General features: G+C 40.3%; 1 protein-coding gene across 8 annotated transcripts in view; it reads left to right on the top strand.

Moving 5' to 3' along the window:
- The window catches only part of NOSTRIN (nitric oxide synthase trafficking), a 63,566-nt gene that overhangs the window by 38,230 nt on the left and 4,220 nt on the right, over nt 1-21,116 (top strand). For 5 of the 8 annotated variants that reach the window (XM_010354408.1, XM_010354407.1, XM_010354411.2 and 2 more), the window contains 6 exons: nt 4,447-4,572; nt 11,717-11,815; nt 11,910-12,035; nt 15,995-16,103; nt 17,329-17,417; nt 20,208-20,333. In XM_010354408.1, coding sequence (XP_010352710.1) covers nt 4,447-4,572; nt 11,717-11,815; nt 11,910-12,035; nt 15,995-16,103; nt 17,329-17,417; nt 20,208-20,333 — 675 coding nt within the window. The remainder of the gene's footprint in view (nt 1-4,446; nt 4,573-11,716; nt 11,816-11,909; nt 12,036-15,994; nt 16,104-17,328; nt 17,418-20,207; nt 20,334-21,116) is intronic. The other 3 variants (XM_030916832.1, XM_030916835.1, XM_010354410.1) reach the window with 2 other exon arrangements.

Here is a 21,116-nt window from a genome sequence, read left to right as displayed (position 1 = left end):
CTCTTCACCATTGTCTCTCCAGTGTCTGATACAGTACTCTTGATATCAGGTACTCAATAAATAATACATACTCAATAAGTATATTCTCAAGGCTTCAACTACAGTATCTATGCTGGCAATAACCAAATTTGTATCTCTAGCCCAAACCAGTCTGTAAATTGCTTTCTGACACCTCAAACTCAATATCCAAAATCCAACCATCACTTCTCTCTACCAAAGATAATCTTTATTTCTGTGTTTTCTGTGTCTTTGAATATCATCACCTACCATATCCTCCCAATTCTAACTCAAACCAGATACTTCAGTGGCACAATCTTGGCTCACTGCCACCTCCACCTTCCAGTTTCAAGCAATCCTCCTGCCTCAGCCTCCCAAATAGCTGGGAATACAGGCGCGCACCACCATATCTGGCTAATTTTTTTATTTTTCGTAGAGATGGAGTTTTGCCATATTGGCCAGGCTGTTCTCAAACTCCTGACCGCAAGTGATCTGCCCGCCTTGGCCTCCCAAAGTGCTGGGATTACAGGCGTGAACCACTGCACTCAGCCAGGAAAAACTCTTTCACGTGGTCTGTAAGACCCTTCCTGACTTGAACCTTGCCAGTCTCTTCAACATCACCTCTCCCCATTCTCCATCGTAAACTGCGTGATTCAACTTCACCAAAAAAATTTTTCTGTATCCTGCCATGCTATTTTGCCTCACCAACTCCTACTTTCATTTTAGTTTTATTCATATGGAGATCAATTTTTTGAGCACCTACTATGCGCCAAGTTATAGCTGAAATGTCATTTTAATTTCAAGGCTAGTTTAGATGCCTCTCTTGATGTCCTTCCCGGTGGTACCTACATAATTCTATCAGCACACAAGATGGTAATGGTCTGTGGGTCCCTGACTAGAGAGGGAGCCTGTCTTGTTCCATTTTCTTTTCTTTTTTTTTTTTTTTTTGAGACAGAGTCTTGCTCTGCCGCCCGGGCTGGAGTGCAGTGGCCGGAAATCAGCTCACTGCAAGCTCTGCCTCCCGGGTTTATGCCATTCTCCTGCCTCAGCCTCCGGAGTAGCTGGGACTACAGGTGCCCGCCACCTCGCCCTGCTAGTTTTTTTTTTTTGTTTTTTTTTGTTTTTTTTTTTTTTAGTAGAGACGGGGTTTCACCGTGTTAGCCAGGATGGTCTCGATCTCCTGACCTCGTGATCCGCCCATCTCGGCCTCCCAAAGTGCTGGGATTACGGCTTGAGCCACCGCGCCCGGCCTGTTCCATTTTCTATTCCCAAAGCCTTGCACATGACACATAGAAGGCCCTCAATGTCTGGTGAACAAATGAATGTGATGTTTGTTCCAAGAGCAAAAAAAAAGGAAGGAAAGGAAAAGAAGTCAATCTTTGACAAATTTTAGTAAAGGTTTCTGAGAAGTTCCTTAATTAAGAATACAGGAGTCTACAGCCGGCCACAGTGGCTCAGGCCTATAATGCCAGCATTTTGGGAGGTTGAGGTGGGCAGATGATCTGAGGTCAGGAATTCAAGACCAGCCTGGCCAAGATGGTGAAACCCTGGGCATGGTGGTACATACCTGTAATCCCAGCTACTCGGGAGGCTGAGGCAGGTGAATCGCTTAAACCTGGGAGGTGGAGGTTGTAGTGAGCTGAGATCGCACCACTGCACTCCAGCCTGGCCGACTGAGTGAGACTCCATCTTAAAAAAAAAAAAAAAAAAAAAAAAAAAAAATATATATATATATATATATATATATATATATATGAGTATACATTCTTCTTTCATATATATACTTGGAACTATCTGCTATAAATTTGCTGAGCAGAAAATTCTAGTCCACAGCTCTATAGTGCAGGCTGATGAATATTAATGGTAATCTCAAAAGCAACTCAGTTCTCATTCCTGGAGTGCTGAGCATTCTCAGTAAGAATCTGAGGACAATGATTTAGCAGAGTGTAACGATGACTCTCTGAGTCCTTGCATTGAACTGTTGCTAGGTTAATGTTCACAAGCTTGCATTTCTACAGACAGATGTGGTTCATTCAACTTGATACCAAACCAGATACGTCTTGTGTAGGTCATATATCAGAGCTGGGGGACAGCTGTATAGCCCACATATCAATTGGAATAAAAAGTGAACAGTATTAATATTCAACATTTTGGATGAATGTTTTTCATGATTGTAAGTTTAGTCAACATGTCCTTAAATAGAGAGGGTCCATTTTAACAGCCTTTGACTCTGTCCTTGAAACTCCTGAACTACTAAATCAGGGGGGTCTTTGATGTTTTTTAAAGAATGGTTTGAAGACCATTTGCATCAGAACCATCAGAGGAGATATAGTCAAAATTCAGATTTTCTAATCCCACTACAGATGTATGAAATAAGTATTGCTATTTGTAGAATTCTGGAATTTGCAGTTTTTACAAGCATTTCAGGTCATTTCTAAATAGAGTAAAATTGGAGAATTGGCTGGGTGCGATGGCCCACACTCATAATCCTAAAACTTTGGGAGGCTGAGGTAGATAGATTGCTTGAGCAGAGGAGTTGGAGACCAGACTGGGCAACATGGTGAAACCCCACCACTGCAAAAAAATACAAATCTTAGCCAGGTGTGGTGGTGCATGCCTGTGGTCCCAGCTACTTGGAAAGCTGAGATGGGAGCATTGCTTGAACCCAGGACAGGGAGGTTGCAGTGAGCCAGTGAGCCATGATTGTACCACTGAACTCCAGCCTGGATGACAGAGCCAGACCCTGGTCTCCAAAAAAAAGAAAAGAAAAAGGAAAAAGAAAGATATTGAATGCTTTAAAAATATATCTATAAAGTTGGAGAATAATTCATGCAATCCAACTTCTTTGTTTCTCAGAAACATGAAATTACTTGTCTGGGTATTTTAAGAATCAGTTTCAGCTACCCTGGCCCAGGGAGTTTTGTATTACTGTACACTGATTTTCCAGAAGATTTAGTAATGAGAATGACAAATTTTGGTGATCGACAAGAGGGGGCTCTTTGTAAGGGAGCAGATCATTGGGCAGCAGTATGAGAGGAAACCATCTATCAAGCTGTCCATAACTTGCAGTGAACATTGGGCATGTATCTCAGGCTTTTCACTGGCAATAATTATACTGACTAAATTTTGAGTGCTATGCCAGGTGTTGGGCAGTGTGCCATCTGCCTCATCTGTGTTACCTATGTCAGAGCCAAGGGAAATCTTCCCTTTTGCCCTGTGAAGTTAGGCTAAAAATCACTGACAAGAGGCAGATGAATAGGAGAAAAGGCATATGATGTATTTGATCATAGTTTTATGTGACATGGGAGCCTTCAGAAAAAAGATGCAGATACAGGGGAACTTGTCTATGTTTATGCTTAGGTTTAACAAAATGTAGAAATATTATGTACAAGAGGGGTGCAATCTAATGCTAATAGGCTGCATGGGGAAACCCAGTAAGGCCCTCTTTCTAGACTCTTCTTGGCCTCTCTGTGCAGCCTTCCTTCCTGCTGGGGATGGGGCAGGACCCTCTCTGGAATAGGGGTCTTGTGACCTACAGTCAAACCAGGTAAGTCAGATAATTTCTTTATGTCCAGTTTTTACACAGAAAGGCAGTGGAAAAGTGAGAGTAATATTTTTAGATTTTTATGGCTGGCTTTGGAGAAAAGGGGTTCTGGTTTCTGTGACCTTCCTTAGGGAAGAGGGATTCTGGTTTCTACCAATAGCCTCCGGGGAGAATGGGAGTGAGAGATAGGAGGGCAGAAGGTCAGAGAGAAACTTTTACTTCTGAGGCTGCTTCTGAGACCTTCATTTTTGTAGTATTGTTTTCTGAGTCCCAAGATGTGCCCGAATTCTCAAAGCAACCCAGTATGAGAAAACTGTGGCTCAGGAAGGTTAAGTAACTTGTTTGCAGCTAGGACCAGGACTCTCTTATCCTGGAAGTTTGATTCCAAACCTCTACTTCTGGGTTTATATGGTAAAAGTAAAATAATATTGCTAGATAGGACAGTAGCCAGACTCATTCTAAAAATTAGTTCTAAAAATTGTGTGATTCCACAAGTCTATACCTAACCTGGTAAGAAATGCAGGAGCCTGAAGGATTTACCAGACAAGACTATGGGATTCATTGGCCAATTGCGGTCTTGACCTGTACTGTCAATTCTCAAAAGCTGTGTTGTTTGACCTTCTCCGTGATTGTGTGAGTGTAGACAAATCACTTCCTATGTAAGGGTCTCAAGCCCATCATGTGTAAGATTGGGGGAATCATACTGGAAGGCCCTTGGATTTCCTTCAGGTTTGGCCATGCATTTTTTTCTGATAAAGATCCTTGGTTTTGTCAACTATAGTCACTGTTTATGACTCTACGTGAGAGGTGAGAAAATATTGAGCCACATATAATTTTTTCTATGGAATTACAAAGGGCTTTCAAAAATGTGTTAGTGAATGTGTGACATTGATGTTTTACATTAGCTCCTCAATAAACTGACAAAATCAACTGAGAAGTTGGAAAAGGAAGATGAAAATTACTACCAAAAAAACATGGTGGGTTATTCTACCAGACTGAAATGGGAAAACACACTAGAGAACTGCTACCAGGTAAGTTATATATTCACATTTTTTTCTTCTTCTGTGGAGTTTTGTGTGACCTTGAAGATGGAGGTCAGATCTACAGTGACAAGACCTGCCCTCTGTCATAGCTATGAGCATCACACATATTGTGACTCTAGACAAACCATATTTCCTCTCATTGTTTCAATTTCTCCATGGATACAATTACTAGTGACAATTTATTGAATTTCATTGGCCAGAGTTTCTGTTCCTAATTCTTAGTGAACAGGATAGCACCCAGGTAACTTCAAAAAGTGCTGTCAAAGTGAAGTGTAAATTAAGGCTTAAGTGTTAGGTGGCTGGAAATTAGTTTTAGTCATGAGCGATGACTCATACAGTGATCGCTTATGGAGGTCAAGCATTGTGTTAGGCACTGGAGATACAGAGCATTGAATAAAGTAACATCTCAATGCTTGAGATGTGTACATCTCAGTGGCAAAAGTAGACACATAAAGAAGGAATTATGGCAAATTATCTGATAACAATAGGCAAAAGATGTCAGCAAGCACATCACAAAAGGAGAAATCAAAATAATCAATAAACCTATGAAACAATGCTAGATTATTTGGCAAAAATTAGAACTTGACAATATCAAGTGTTGGTAAGGATGTTAGGAAACAAGAATTATTGTACCCTGTAGGGGGAATAATTTAATGATATTTGGTGAAACTAAAATAAGCATGTACTTACCACACAGCAGTTCCCTAAAGCAGTTTTTAGGCATATATCCTACAGAAAAATGTACACTTTTACTCCAAGAGTGATGTACAAGAATGTTTATTGCAGAATTGTTTATAATTGCATGTGAGAAAAAACTGTACACAATCTTCATATCCATCAAGAGAAGAATTACTCTTCAAATATGCTCGCATTTGGAAAGCGAACTAATAGCCATTGATGAAGTTAATTAAGACTATATTTAAACATGAGTTAACCTCAAAAAACATGATGTTGAAGAAAAGAAACATACCACTTACACAATCTGTGTAAATTAAAATTCTTTTAAACTCATGTGCAAACTATACTGAGTTTATGTGTGTGTTTGTAAACTTACACATATAGACTGTCCGTGTGTTCAGTGGCAGAAATGGAGCCCAAGCCCATGGTGGGAATGCAACAGAACTGCCAGAAACAGCCACACAGCTTATGCACGGCCCCTGGTGAAGCAGTACAACCACAGGCTCAACATAAATATGACCAAATTAAATAACTATCAATTCTGGAGAGTAAGAACATGAATATTTTGGTTTTATTTTTCCCCACCTGTTTTAAATTTTTTAAAAAAGTATTTAAAGCAGATATGATTGGAGAAAGCCATGATCTAATGGCCAGCATGGAACAAGTGCTTGGTGCTCAGTGCTCCTCTTTTAGGCTGTGCTTAGCACATTCATGTTTTGTATTAATCATGACATTATGAGGACATTGAGGCTGGAAAGATGAAGCAATGAGCCTGAGATGGTTTCAAGATTCAGCCTGGACCTCTGTGCTATGCTCCTGCTCCAGTGAAAACTGGGAGAGCAAAGGCTATGTGGCAGGCAGAAACCCAAGGGCTGCATTTACATCTCTTGCAATTCAACCACTCAGAGCAGGATAGATGCAGAATTAGAGAAGAAAGGGGAAATTAAAGGAGAGATGAAAACTTGGGTCAAAGAGAGGAACAAATGAGAAAAAATTCCTTAATTTACACCTTTAAACATAAGCTTCTGGTACTCTCCTTGCTTATGCTAGATAGATTTTAGATGAAGGTGATGAGAAAAGGTCAGGGATTTAAATTCTAACTTTATTCATTTGAAATCTGGCTCTGCAACCTGGGCTCTGATCTTGCCTCACCTCACCTCATCACTTCCTGATGAAGCCGTGGTCTTTCCACTGAGGACAGCTTCCTTGGATGGCCCTGTTAGGAGATGGGAGAGACATTTCTGCTCCCACTCCATCTTCCAGGCACCCACCCTTCAAGGTCTGAGAGAAAAATATTTCACCTCAGTGTCTCTATCCTCCTCACCCTTCTACCTACATCGCAGCAATGGGAGATAAATGGGTCCTACCTGGTGTAGCTGATAACTAGCTTGCCTTCAATATATGTTAGGGAAGGCTATGATTATCTTCATTATCAGAAGCTCTTAGTACTCAGTTTCCTTTCCTCCTGTTAAGATCCTCTACATCTTTCCCCTCCAACCACTACTCCCCCTTCTCAGCATTCTTAGTGTTTATATTGAAGCATCATGGAAATTATCTCTTTTCTTACAGTCTTCCAGAGGGTAACAAGGTATACATTCATTTACATTTCAAAAGGCATCTTTCAACTTCAGCTCTCAAAATATTTAAGATCTAGTTTAGTTTCCTTCCTTCCTTCCCTCCTTCCTTCCTTCCTTCCTTCCTTCCTTCCTTCCTTCCTTCCTTCCTTCCTTCCTTCTTTCTTCTTTCTTTTTTTTTCTTTTTTTATCCAAGTCACATGGAATATCTACTCATCATAATGTCCTTGAGGAAGAGCATTTTCTTTCTCCCCTCTTGTATCCTGGATTTTTGCTACCGCTATGCTGGAGGCCACCAGTGTCTCAGTCCCTCTCTTTTTTAGTTCATACAGCTTCTCTTACCCCACCTTCTTCTGAGTTCACTCCTGCCACCTGAGAGCCAGCTCAAGCCCATTAGACAAAACGTGTGATGACTTCTGTCAAGTCACTCTTGCTTCACTTGAACCCTCAATAATGATGCCCTTAGTTGGTATTTCCTGGGCTTGTGTATACTCAGTCTATACCAGCAGGTCATTGACTCACATATTACTCTATGAATGCCATATTTTGTGTATGTTTATGACATTCGAGAGTCAAATGTTAGATTCATGAATCATATGACAAAAACAGCCTGAATTGACTCAAAGAGGAATTTTATTGTAAGTGTGAGCGATGGAAATGGGACAGTTAGGGTCTCTCAGTTTCATTTTTTCTCCATTCTTTCACCATTCTTCTATAAAAAGTGAATATAAGAATTCATTTTAGGGTCCTACGAAGTGTCCTCTTCTTTCTTTTTACTCTACAGGCTGGATTTACAAATTCTTTCAGAGAACATGCATTGAACTACATTCAAGGCAGTGTACTAGATACTGTGAGAAATATTGTAAAGCCTCAACTGTGACCATAAGTAATGAAACCAATTCCACAAACCACATGTCGAAATTAGTCTTATTACTTCACAGTCATACTATGTTCTAGCCACATCCTACCCTCCAAGAAGAAACAATTCAGATGATAGAAATAATCTATATTTTTCACAATAATAGCCATATTACCAAGAATTACAAAGAATCAAATGCTTGGGACTGAAGTACTCACTCAAGGAAGTATTTTAAAAAGCCACTTGCGATATGTGTCAAGAGCCTTAAAAATATTCCCTTTCTCAACCAATGTTCTTCCTCTAAATCCCAGAACACAGAAAATGATTCGAGTGGCTGTTTTCTCAGTTCTCCCAAGGATGGCACTTGAGTAGTCCCACTCTAGATGAGACGAATAACAACTCGTTACACACAGTGGACACCTCAAGACAGTAGGGCTTCATTCTTTCCTAGGACTCTGTTGAAAAAGGTAATTTCCTTTCTATAAATCTGTCTTGAGGAATTAGCTGACAAACCAGACACAGATTTCTATTTGAAACAAAAGTAAGTCAGGAAACATTGCAAATGTCCAACATTAAAGGGATGACTGAATGAATCACCACACGGCTGCACAATGGACGATTATGAAATAATTAAAGTGGTATTTTCAGAGACTAATGACACGGGAAACTGTTCACATGTATGGTTACGTGGAAAAACCAGAATTTCAAATTTGAATAATTTGATAGACAACTGGAAGATAACACCGTACATATACACATACCCAGACTGAAATATATCAATATGTTAATAGCAGTCACCTCTGGGTGGAAGAATTACGATTTTAAAATGTATTTTTTGTGGGCCTTTGTGGCCCTAGGACAATGTCTCAGAGCACCTGGGGTGCTTGTTAAAAGTCAGATTCCTGAGCACTTCCCTAGACCTAGGAGCCTCTAAATCAATCAGAGCCTCTGAATGATTATAAAGAGGGGTCTAGGTATTCTAAAGTTTGACAGTTCCTGCTCTAGAAAGAGCATATTTCTTTTATCTGTTCTATGACAGCCATTTAAATGAATACAAAATCCCTTTGACCTCTTCCTGTAGTACCAGCCCAAAGGCTAGGACAGTGAGAACTGGAAGGAACGAATGAAGAACATAAATTGTCATGATGCTTGGGTCTCAGACAGGCTCTAATCTGCTGAAATCTGAATCTTTCTGGATAACTCCTTGACCACACTTTCCTCATATGTACTATTGTGGAACTTCAAGAGGACAGTTTGAGGTCCTCCAGAGTATCTTGCTTCTCTACCACTTATTTTATGTAAAAAGAACAAGATAATAGAAAGCAACAAATCATTAAATGAGATATGGATCTCTCCTTTGCACAGTGGAATTTATTTCCTCCTCTTTTTATGAACAAACATAGATCATTTTAATGATTTCCCTGAAATGTAATTAAAATCTGTTAAGCATTACCATGTCACTAATTCTAGTCTGATTGATGCTAGTGGTTCAGCACTTGTCAAAGTAAAGAAACACCTGTCCTCTAGGGATGCAATGTTCTAAAACGTGGCTTTTATTTTCTCTTGTCTTTTGCTCATAGGCTAAAACAGAAGAGCTGCTTTCTAGATCTTTTTCTATAGGGTAAGGACTTCTTTTTGAAGATTGTCACATAGGAGATCCAAACAACTGAGCAGAATTTGTTTTACATATTTCTTATGAAGCATATCGATCCTGCCCTTTAAGAAGCAAAACATTTGATAGGCTGTTCTGTGTCTTTAATACTTTGTCTGGGAGGCAGAAGGGCAGACGGCCACATTCAAATGACTGGTGCCTCCAATTTTGTGAAAGCCTCAGGGAACTGCCAGCATAAACAAATCCATTTGACTCCCATTGACGTATGAAAATTGGGCAGCTTCAGAGGCAACTAAGAAGACTGCCATGGGGGCAAGGCTCCAGGCTTCCAATCCAAATGTCAGGACACTTGGTACAAAATCTAAAGTTGCATGTGATTGGCACAGATGTTCATAGTTACTGCCTGAGCCTGTTACTACTTTCATTTACAAGCAGTGTTCAAATGACTATATACCAAAAATCAAAATGTGGTATATACATACCATGGAATATTATTCAGCCAAAAAGGAAGGGAATTCTGGCACATCCTACAACATGGATGAACCTTGCAGACATTATGCTAAGTGAAATAGCCAGATGCAAAAGAACAAGTAGTGTATGATTCCTCTTGTAAGAGGTACCAAGAGAAGTTAAATTCATAGAGACAGAAGGTAGAATGGTGGTTGCCAGAGTGGGCAGAGCGTAGGAAATAAGAAGTTGTTTCATGGGTACAGTTTACTTTTGCAAGATGAAAAAAGTTCTAGAGATGAATTATGGTGATGGTTGCACAATAATGTGAATGCACTTAATGACACTGAAATGGATGCCTAAGGTGGATAAAATGGCGTGTCATATTATGTAAATTTTACCATTATTAAAAGTATAAAGAAATTTAAAATAATTTTAATCACCATGTACCATAAATGAATTAACAACACAGGGATATAGAAGAATACCATTCTGGATCAGGCTAGTGGGCTCCTGTAGGAATGCCAAAAGGTGAGCAAGGAGAACCCAATGATCTTTGTGACTCTCCATTCTCACCTCTTGCACTGCCAAGAGCCTTGAGACATACCCATCTTTCTTCTTCCCTATGGTCATGTTAACCCAAAGCCTTGTTCATGAAAGATGATTGCTGGTGATCTCTGTGGGGTGGAAGAGTTGGGATGGTGGTTATGAGAGCAACCGAGCTGGCCTTTTCTGGATAAAACGATGAATGCCCAGGCCTTGCTTGTTTGTTTTTTTCTTTCTTTTTTTTCCTTTTTTGAGATGGAGTCTCACTCTGTTGCCCAGGCTGGAGTGCAGTGGCATGATCTCAGCTCACTGCAACCTCCACCTCCCAGGTCCAAGGGATTCTCCTGCCTCAGCCTCCTGAGTAGCTGGGACGACAGGCACACGCCACCACATACGGCTAATTTTTGTATTTTTAGTAGAGATGGGTTTCGCCATGTTGGGCAGGCTGGCCTTGAACTCCTGACCTCAGGTGGTCCATCCGCCTCGGCCTCCCAAAGTACTGGGATTACAGGCATGAGCTACTGCGCCTAGCCAGGCCTTGTTTTTACACATGCACACACACACACAAAAAGATGGGAAGAATTTTGTCTTGGACACCTGCCATCGCCATCAAAACCCAGACTCCCCTGGGCACATACCCAGCAGCCTTATGCTGCCCCCACATGGCCTTGGAATCTCCCTTGGTACTCTGCCTGACCCGGTCTTCTGTAACAATGCTTAGTTGCTAATAGCTAACAAGGCAAATGTGATTCCCCTCTTTCTTATTTACCCTTCCTACCTAAAAGTTGTAAGTCTAATAATGAAACTTCTATCATCTCACACAAAATAAACAGGCTATGTGCCTACCTGCAAACAGTGGACTCTGACTCCCAGGCCTAATTTTAGGTAGAATTATGAATTGGTCAGACTTTGGGATTATTCTCTTGTCAAATAATCTTATACAGAGAATTTGTGGCTTATTCTCTTCCCTGCAGAGACTAACAGAATGCCTTGAATGTACTATAAACAATTCTAAAACTATTGAGTGTCTCAGTGCATTTCCAAGACATGGATATGGGCTTTCCCGGGCTTCATTCTCCTTTAGAATTCATGGATGTGTCTCAAATGCTTCTATTTCTTCTTTTCTCTCCCTTCCTTGTAATCTTAGGTAACCCACAGCATCTGCCTATATCCCTTTTGGGTCAAAAGAGCCTGGGGAAAGTGTGTGAGTTAAATCACTCTTAAAGGAGGGATTTAAGGTACCAAGACACGTTTCTCTCCTGGAAATCTCCCTCCACTGTCGTTTGGATATGACATAGTCAAGAGGCTAATCATGAGACTTTGCTCAGTCTGTCTTCAGGTGTGTCAGTATTTGATAAGTGACTTCTGTTTTGCATAACAACCGGCTGATCTTACCCCAATTTTCATTCTTTTCAGAGCATTCTGGAGCTGGAGAAGGAAAGAATTCAACTTTTATGCAATAACTTAAACCAGTACAGCCAACATATTTCTCTTTTTGGCCAAACCCTGACCACAGTGAGTAGAGATGATCTCCATTTCTGGTATGCCTGGTAAGAAGGGGCAGAAACCTTTCTTCGACAACCTTATTCTGTTCCCCTTGGCATTGCAGTGCCACACGCAGATTCACTGTGCCATCAGCAAGATTGACATTGAAAAAGATATCCAGGCTCTAATGGAAGAAACTGCAATTTTATCTACAGAAAACAAATCTGAGTTCCTGTTAACGGATTACTTTGTAAGTATGAAATAGAAAAAAATAAGTTACATTAATGAAGAATCTTAGGTACTGAGGGACTTATATGGAAAAAATTGAAAGTAAATATCATGTTTTATAAATGAAAATGATTTCTCATAGCCCATATAAATAAAAACACCCAGTGTTCTAGTTTACAAACTGGGCAATGGAAACATGTCTTTGGTATTTTCTAGAAGGAAAGAAAGTCAAGCAGGGTTTTAAACAGAATCTTCATATTTGGTCTTCTATAAAAGTATTGCCAGGTAGATATGTTTCAATGACCTATAATTAATCACTGTATATCACGTGGTGCTTAAATTCATTGTCTGCACAAATTGCTGTGCGACAAATCACCACCACCCCCCCCACCGCCTCCCCCTGCCAAAATAATGGCTTAAAACAAACATGTATTATCTCATAGTTTGTGGGTCAAGAATTCAGTTGTCTTAGCCAGGTGTCTCTGAGCCCTTCCCAAGGCTGCAATCAAGGTATCAGGCTGGGCTGCAGACACCTCTAGGCTCTTCCTGCAGAAGACTCTCTTCCAAGCTGACTCACAGGGCTGTTGGCAGGCCTCCGGTCCTCACTGCTGTTGGCTGGAGATACCATTTTCTTGCCACATGGGTCTCTCCATGTCTCAGCCTGCTCCGGCAGAATAAGTGATCAAGATAGAGCCAGAGTGCCCAATAAATTATAATCTTTTGTGAGCTAATCTCAGAAGTGACATCTCATCATATTCTATTTGCTAGAAGCAAGTCAATAAGTGCAGCCCATACTCAAAGGTGGGTGTGAGGGGAGATCACCCAAAGGCATGGGTTCTAGGAAGTGGGAGTCACTGTCAGTATTTTTCATGGTCCCTTCCCTTGAAAACCTTGGACCAGATTACTGGAGGCTTATTTTGAGGGCATTTGAGTGATTCTACTGTGGGTGTTTTGGCTGAAAACTGGTCAGCGTCCCTGGTAAGAGCCCAAGCATGTTGCCTCTTTGCTATCTTGGGCAAATTATTTGTCCTTCTGCGTCAAGCCTCAAAGATTTTGGCCTCTGCTCCCCTCTTGATATTCTTAATTGTAGTGTTCTAGGAACTGATTATTCATTACCAAAATCTGCAGAAAGAATTCCTGATAGCGTTTCCCTGGGTCCTCTGCCATATTTTATTCAGGATTTCAAGCTCCAGATTAGGGGTGTCACTCTTCTCTGATACAGAGAACAAGCCCACTGATTATGTTCTCCATAGGGTTAGAAGTACAGCCAAAGCTGACCTTCCTAGACCTCTGATCAGGCAACAAGAGATGAGGGTAGAAGGGAGAGGTGGTTAGATCAGGCACAGCAGTAAATCCTGACTGGTTTTCCCCTTCCCCACCCTTCAGAGAGCAGCAAATGACCAGCTACTTTTTATTGAGTCTTTTTTTTCCTACCCTGGCAAAGGAGAAATATATTAGCAATATCAATGTCTGTTCAATGCAGAAACAAGGTAGAAATGAAAGTGGAAATGATTTGATTACATGGGGAAAGCTCTTTTTTTCTTCCAAATAATGTAGGCAGGGCCTGAGATGGAAAAACGTACAATAAAATAAATCTACTATTTTCTTATAAAGAAAAATAAAAATGCCCCTATCAAATAACTTGTCGGTAAAATGAAGATTATTCTCCTTGAAAATTTGACTAGGGTTCTACCAAAGTGTAAGGAGGCAGCCATGATGACTTCTCATTTATTGGCATGTTCAGGGAAATTTTTGGTTTCTATAAAACTTCACTGTGTCAGAACTCACAACCATGTATCTGTTGTCCAAGAGAAAGGACTGTGTCTCAAAATGAGTGAATAGTATTTTCTTGACATCTTTAAGGCAAAGTACCCCAATGTCTGACTTTATAGTCATTGTCAGTAAGTGTAGGTTGGTTTTTATCCAGTGTTACGAAATTTACATGGACCAGGGACAACAAAGAAACTAATCTGAGTGCAACACTTGGAGGGCTGGTGACCTGGTGAAAATAAGGTTACCATAAATGCCATGTTCAAAAGATTGTATCTGTAATTTTATATGCCTCCTCCAGTACTGACCTTCTTCCTAACAAATCTTTAGAAGAAAAGGACAAATGTTAGTTAAATGATGGCAATATATCCCATCCTGAAACTGACCCAGGAGCAATCTATCCCTGGAAATACATGTTTAAACAAAAGATGTCCCCAAACAAACCAAGGGAAGCCTTGGACTGGTACGGGAGCTATGTCATGACTAACATTCCTTCAACAGGGAAGGACTAATGGGTTTTAGTTAGGCATCTTAGCAGTTCAGTCAGAGTTTACTAGGGGGTGTGATGTCAGCTGGCGCCTCAGCTGTAGGCTGACATGTGAAAGGGTGGTAGAGAATTTCGGGTCAGCTTGGGCCTTCTTTTATTTATCTGTGTCACAGGTCATGAGGAAAATAAAACCAACCATTGAGTTGTAGGAGTTGCATATAATAAATAATATAAAGAAACTTTTATTTATTTATTTTGAGATGGAGTCTCGCTCTGTGGCCCAGGTTGGAGTGCAGTGGCGCAATGTCAGCTCACTGCAACCTCTGCCTCCTGGGTTCAAGTGATTCTCCTGCCCCAGCCTCCCAAGTAGCTGTGATTACAGGTGCACACCACCACACCCAGCTAATTTTTTTGTATTTTTAGTAGACACAGGGTTTCACCATGTTGGCCAGGCTGGTCTCGAACTCCTGACCTCAAGCAATCCGCCCACCTTGGCCTCCCAAAGTGCTGGGATTACAGGTGGGAACCACCGCACCTGGCCTAGAATATAAAGAAACTTTTGTAATGTGCAATGCAAAATATGTAAATAAAATATTTTTATCTGTATATGTTTTTATAGAGGCTATTCCCTTTGTTCTAAATCCTCACACTTCTTGTTTGTGAAGCTCCATCTAAAGGTAATCTCTCAGCCGGGATCCTAATTTTTCTCCTTCCTTGTCAGAGAAGACTGCATCCTCCCCTCCCACCTTGAGTCATTAGTTTCCCCTCTTTCTCCATGGGTTTCTGTCCCTCTGCCACACTCATGTTTAGCAACCTCCTCACTCCAACCCTACCATCCTATTCCTTTTTTTTATTCAATCCTTGAAATAATGCATGTGAAAGCTCAGATATCATGAATGATTCCTCATAGCCTATGTGATAAAATTCCTACATCAGCCCTAATATCTAGCCTTAACTCCCTGAACAATTTTTTCTTCCACTATTTTTTTGCTCATGCAACAGGTGTCTTTACTGTTCCTGACACATTTCCCACAGTCCTCCCTCAGCCCTTTGCTCCCACCATTTCTCCTGTCTGGAGTGCCCTTTGCCATCTTTCCTTGACTAGACAGTTACATCTTCTTGCCTCCTTGAAGCCGTCGGCTGCCTCCACGCATGGTGTCTGTACCATTCGTGAATGCATGTGGTCTTGTATTGCTAGTTTCTTTAATGTTATGCTTCAAGGCCTAACTAAATCATAAACCCATTCTGGGCAGAGCATATGTGTTTTAGCTCGCATCTTCCCAGTACTGAGCCAACACAGAACTCAGTCAAAATGTCTTCCACTCCTGAGGCAGTCATAGCCCGAAGCACATACATGATATTACATTTGGGCCATTAAAGGACTCTAACTTGAACAAAGGTAAATAAGGAAGCAGTAAGTACACAACAAATAGATTTATCAAGAAAATGAAATAACTGTAGCAAGGGTCCATCCTCAAAGAATAATTTGCTGTATTAAAAAGTGCTCGGCCATGTGACTTACAAGTTGTGAACAAGGAGGTATTTTCTTATTCATCAGGTCTAGAACAGGTAGAACGATGTATGTAAAACTAAAGATTATCCTGCTTAAAAAATTTTTTTTGGTAAAGTTAAAATTAAATGCAGCCAGTGGAAGTCTCAGTGTGGACAGGGAATAGCAACTCTTACTTCTTCCCCTTGTTAGACATCCTTCTTTTTTCCTAAAGGAAGAAGATCCTAACAGTGCAATGGATAAAGAGAGACGAAAGTCTTTAATAAAACCAAAATTATTGAGACTGCAGAGAGACATTGAAAAAGCCTCAAAAGACAAGGAAGGTGTGTAACCATCTCTTTGAATGGCCAGAAAAGGGACCATATTATGCTCAGAGGTTTCATTCAGAGTTAGGATTAATCTGCTTTTGCTATTTGGCAGGGGTCATCTCATTTAAAGAACCATATATCAAACCTAAATTGTGTGAATAAAAAAAAAAAGAAAGCCAAAAAAAAAAAAAAAAGGAAAATAACATTTTGGTCTATTTATGAAACCTATATAAGTATTATATTACTATTTTCAGAAATGTAGCATTTTAACTGTGTTTCTGAAATTGGCTAGAATGAGAAATAATGTTTGGTTTAGAACATAGTAAACCAACTGTGCACAAGAGTTTTGGAGGATTTTTTTGGTTGGTTTCTTTTAACTTTTGAAACAATGTAAAAATCATTCAAATTAAATTCTGTACATAGAAGTTAGGCATGTTAGAATGTGAAGCAGCTCTAAAGCAACATGGATGACAAAAGCAACTCCACATTCGTGGATTTGATGTCTACACAGTAGCTTGTTTTATATGGATCACATAACTCATTGCAATGAAATACTAGAGAGCAAATTCAAGATAGAAAATATTTAGTGATGTGAATACCATAATGAGGAAGAAGCCAACATTGTGTAAATGTTAGCAATCACTAGAATGGGTCATCTGAAAGAAATTCAAAATCTCATCTGGAAACATAACAATCAAGATGCTTTAAGCACCAGCATTTCCAATTTCATTAAGTGAAGAGAAAGGTAAAAGAACAGTTCATTTATCATTCAGTCAGATTTATTAAGAACTACCTGCAGAGACTCCCTCAGCCATTTAAGAAATCCTACTGGTGGCTGGGTGCTGTGGCTCATGCCTATAATCCTAACACTTTGGGAAGCCAAGGCGGGTGGATCACAAGGTCAGGTGTTGGAGACCAGCTTGGCCAACATGATGAAACTGTGTCTCTACTAAAAGTACAAAAATTAGCTGGACGTGGTGGCACACACCTGTAATTCCAGCTACTCAAGAGGCTGAGGGAGGAGAACTGCTTGAACCTGGGAGGCAGAGGTTGCAGTGAGCCAAGATCGTGCCACTGCACTCCAGCTTGGGTGACAGAGCAAGGCTCCGTCTTAAAAAAAAAAAAAAAAAAAAAAAAATCACTGGTATCACTTCTAGGCTCCCTTTGAGAGTGACTGACTCCCAGCTGTGTCCCACTGAGACAGTGTGAAAGGTGACTGAGAACATTATTTCATTTTCAGGCCTGGAACGAATGCTTAAAACATACTCCAGCAACTCCTCCTTCTCTGATGCAAAGAGCCAGAAAGACACAGCAGCGTTAATGGATGAGGTAAATGTTTGCAGAGTGCAGTTTCCTAGATTTAGTGATGAAAGGGTTATTTTTAGAATACTTGTTTCTGGTCCGCTTGGCCTTGTTTGCCTTTCCTTTCTCATGACATAGAACAATCTAGTGGGAGAGCTTATAGGGTCAGCTTCATAAGTCATTTGACGGATCTGGAAAAATCCAACTACCTAGAAATGTTTGCTTTGGTGTCCTAGGAAAAGAAGTGTGTCTAAAATAGTATTCTCTAAAACAGTCATTCTTTAAGGGCCTAGAAACCATGTGCACTTTAACCCAGTTAAGAAAAGTGACAGGAAATACAGGATCTGCATTCAGAAAGGCCTGTATTTCGATTTAGCTCTGCTGTTTACAGGGACCTGGGGCAACTTTAGTGTTCTCATCTGCAAAATGGGGATATTGGTACTTACCTCATGGGGTTTTTGTGAGAGTGAAATATTACTTAGTAAAGGCTAGCACAATGCTCACAGGAGGAGCTCAAAAACTAGTAATTTTTATTAAGATGGTATTTTCCATTCATCCCTCTACTGATCTCAGGGTTATCGGAGAATAACAGGAGAAAGGAAAGACGTGGCTGCACAGAGGGAAGAGGGCTGTCTGGGGTGTGAGGCAAAATCTTGGGAAACCAGGAGCAACTTTGGAGGCGAAGTTCTTTGAGGGTGGGAATTGGGGTAGGGAGATGGTAGAAGAGGCAGGGAGGTGGGCCTTCTGGCCTTTGTGCTGAGGGTGTGAACTCTAGCCCCAAAGACATTTGTGGGGACTGATGGACATTTTGGCCACTTCAGAGGAACCCACATGAAAGGGGTAGTTAACAAAAAGCTGATGAATTTTACATAGGAATAAAAATGAACAGATATATGGCACCAGTGTGCAACATATGGGTTTCTGCTGTGATTAGAGATCAGGAGTGGACTGGGGTTAATCTGAGAATCATTTAAGGAGATACATTTTTTAGCAATGTTTTGAAGGATACAGGAATCTGGGTGTTTTCTTTTTCTTGCTTATAGCCTAACTTTCTTGTGAATGTAGGTACCTGATAATTGTACCCAGATTGGCAATTTCAAGAGTTCTTTGGTGAAAGAAGACAGATGCAGTGAAGTATCACTGACCTAGTTTTTAGATAGGCTTTCTTGAGTAGGGTGCTGTTGCAGAAACAAGCCTGACACTTCTTACGAAAAGAAAGGCCTGCATCGTGTGCACTTGGGAACAGAGGTCTAACATACCTGCCATGACCTGTGGCTACAATTTTTATGAAATTATAAAACAGGCTGTAGGACATTTTCTGTGACCGCACAAACTGTTTTAACTATTCAATGCAAATAACATGTCCCAAAATAAAGTCATAAAGAGCATTTCATGATGCCATTGGGTTATACATTTATTCCTTTGGCTGTCCTTGCACAGAATTTTGTCATTGTCATTACCAGCATACATCTATTAGGGTCATCTGGGTCCTCTCACCTGAAGCACACAGTGGAGGACACAAGGAAAGAGAGGATCTGACCCCGGAACTTCCGGTGTTTATGATCCAGTGAAGGAGCAACTGTGAACCTTTAAGTGATGACTGCCAAATATCCGCATGATTTCATTACGCATGCTCTGCATCTGGGTAGACAGAAACTAGTGATACTGGTAGATTTTGTGTCATCCAGGGAAGGTTCCTAGGATGAGGAAACTTTTATTTAAATTCTTCCTTATTTCACTGTATCTTGGTCCTTGAAGTGCCATATTTGAATCAAGAATGTTCACAAGCAATGTCATAGGAGAAATTGTTGAGAAAATTGGAGTCACTTAGATTAAATACTGTCTTTAGATACCAGAAAGAGAGCCACATACAAGAGGAACTAGATGTGCTCTATGAGACTATCAAGTGAAGGTCTAAATAGAAGGCATGGGGGAGCTTTTAGTTTTGTCTTAGGTAAGGCTGCCCACAATGTAGTGAATTCCTCCAACGATTAGAGACCTTCTCCGTCAATTGGACGTCTTCTGTCCACGGCTGTGACACCCTGGCAGGGATATTAGGGTTAAGGAATTCCCATGCTGGAGGTGTGGGGGAGAGAGGAATAATGGTGATGAGGGGGCTGGATAAGCAGGACCCTTCCAATGCTTAGATTCTGTTATTTAATTCACCTTGGCTGGACCCAAGGTGTCCAGCCCAATTACCTTGGCTGACAAGGTAATTAAAAAGTTTCTAGTTCAAGGTCAAATCAAGAACAGAGAGAGACTAGGAGTGTATCTTTAGCTTGACTTATTATTTTTATATTCAAATACCCTAGAATATTGTTCCCAGTTTCCAGAAGCATTCTTGTAAACTTTGTGGGTAATATGAGACTTCACCTTCTCAAAGAACAAATGAACCTCACATTCAATTTCATTTGATTCTATTGATGTTAACTCAATTCTGTTCACAACACTGAGCATTGATGGCTCACTTTCTTCATAGACCACCAAAAATCTACCTTCTATAATCAACACTTATTCCCTTTCTCATCCCTCAGCAGAAAATTGAGTACAAGCTCTTCATTGCCATAAAATACCAAGGTTTCCTGCTTACCCCCAGAGTACAGAGTGAGACACACTCAACAACTAAAACCACCCTCTAGATTGCTTAAAGAGTTTATTCCCCCATTTTTTTTCCTTCGGCATTTTCTATGAATATCTGTATGAGTTAAATGCGTACTTTTCTAACCTTTGTTATTTTGAAAGTTATTCTGATATTCCTGTACAGTCGTGCCTCATTTACTAGAAATTTGCTCACATGGCCAAATGATGTATCCACAGAACAATTTGAAACTAGACCTTTTGGAAGCGAACTCCTACAAACTGTCATCAGTGTTAGCAGAACTTGAGCAGAGACCTCAACCCAGCCATCCTTGCAGTAACTCCATCTTCAGGTGGAGGGAAAAGGTAACATTCAAGGAGACTGGTTGTAAGTTCTTGATTGGGCCTGCTGGGTGGAGTGGCTTAAAGTAGCATCAGGGCAAAAAAGATGTTAGGAATTCTATGTGATATTAATATTCATACACTTAATAAATGTTTTTATTTCTTTTGAGCACAACAAGAGCTAGACACAACCGAATACATTTGTGTACACCAAACTTCTATGAGGAGCTAAAAAACACTTTCAATGTCTTCTGGCTCATCATACCTGAATTTTGTCCTTTGGATGTGCTTTTACAGTAAAATTTCTATTAAATTTAAATTTTAATATTCATATAGACCTAAATTATAAGATTTTGTGGTATGTATTAGTCTCATCTGTTTAACATGGTGCCTAATGCAGATAATGCATCAATACAGCTCTGAAATTCACATACACCTATTTTCCTAGTGCTGCATTCCAGGAGTGGATGAGCAGGTGAACGTACATGGTAGCTATTGCTTGTGGCTATTTTTGTTACTGATCAGAAGGGGGAGCCGTAATCATCTTGTGAAGGGACGGTTTTCTAAGAGGCTCAAGAGCTCAAAAACAATCTCAGTTATTTAGAGGGTTGTGATCATTTCACTTGCATTAAGCCAACTAAAGTTGTATTTGTAAAAGTAATGTTATGAATGTTACTATTTGACCTAGACACACAGGTTAGAATTGGAAACACAGTCTATAAAGTACAGTAATTGTTTAATTTTGAAAATATTAAGGCTTCAACTCAAAACTGAAACACAGTAGGGCTTAGAAATCTATTGAATTAT

This window comes from Rhinopithecus roxellana, chromosome 14 (assembly GCF_007565055.1).
Source record: "Rhinopithecus roxellana isolate Shanxi Qingling chromosome 14, ASM756505v1, whole genome shotgun sequence".
Lineage (NCBI taxonomy): Eukaryota > Metazoa > Chordata > Mammalia > Primates > Cercopithecidae > Rhinopithecus > Rhinopithecus roxellana.
Note: the sequence above shows the minus strand (reverse complement) of the source record. Positions and strands in the feature narration are given on the sequence as shown.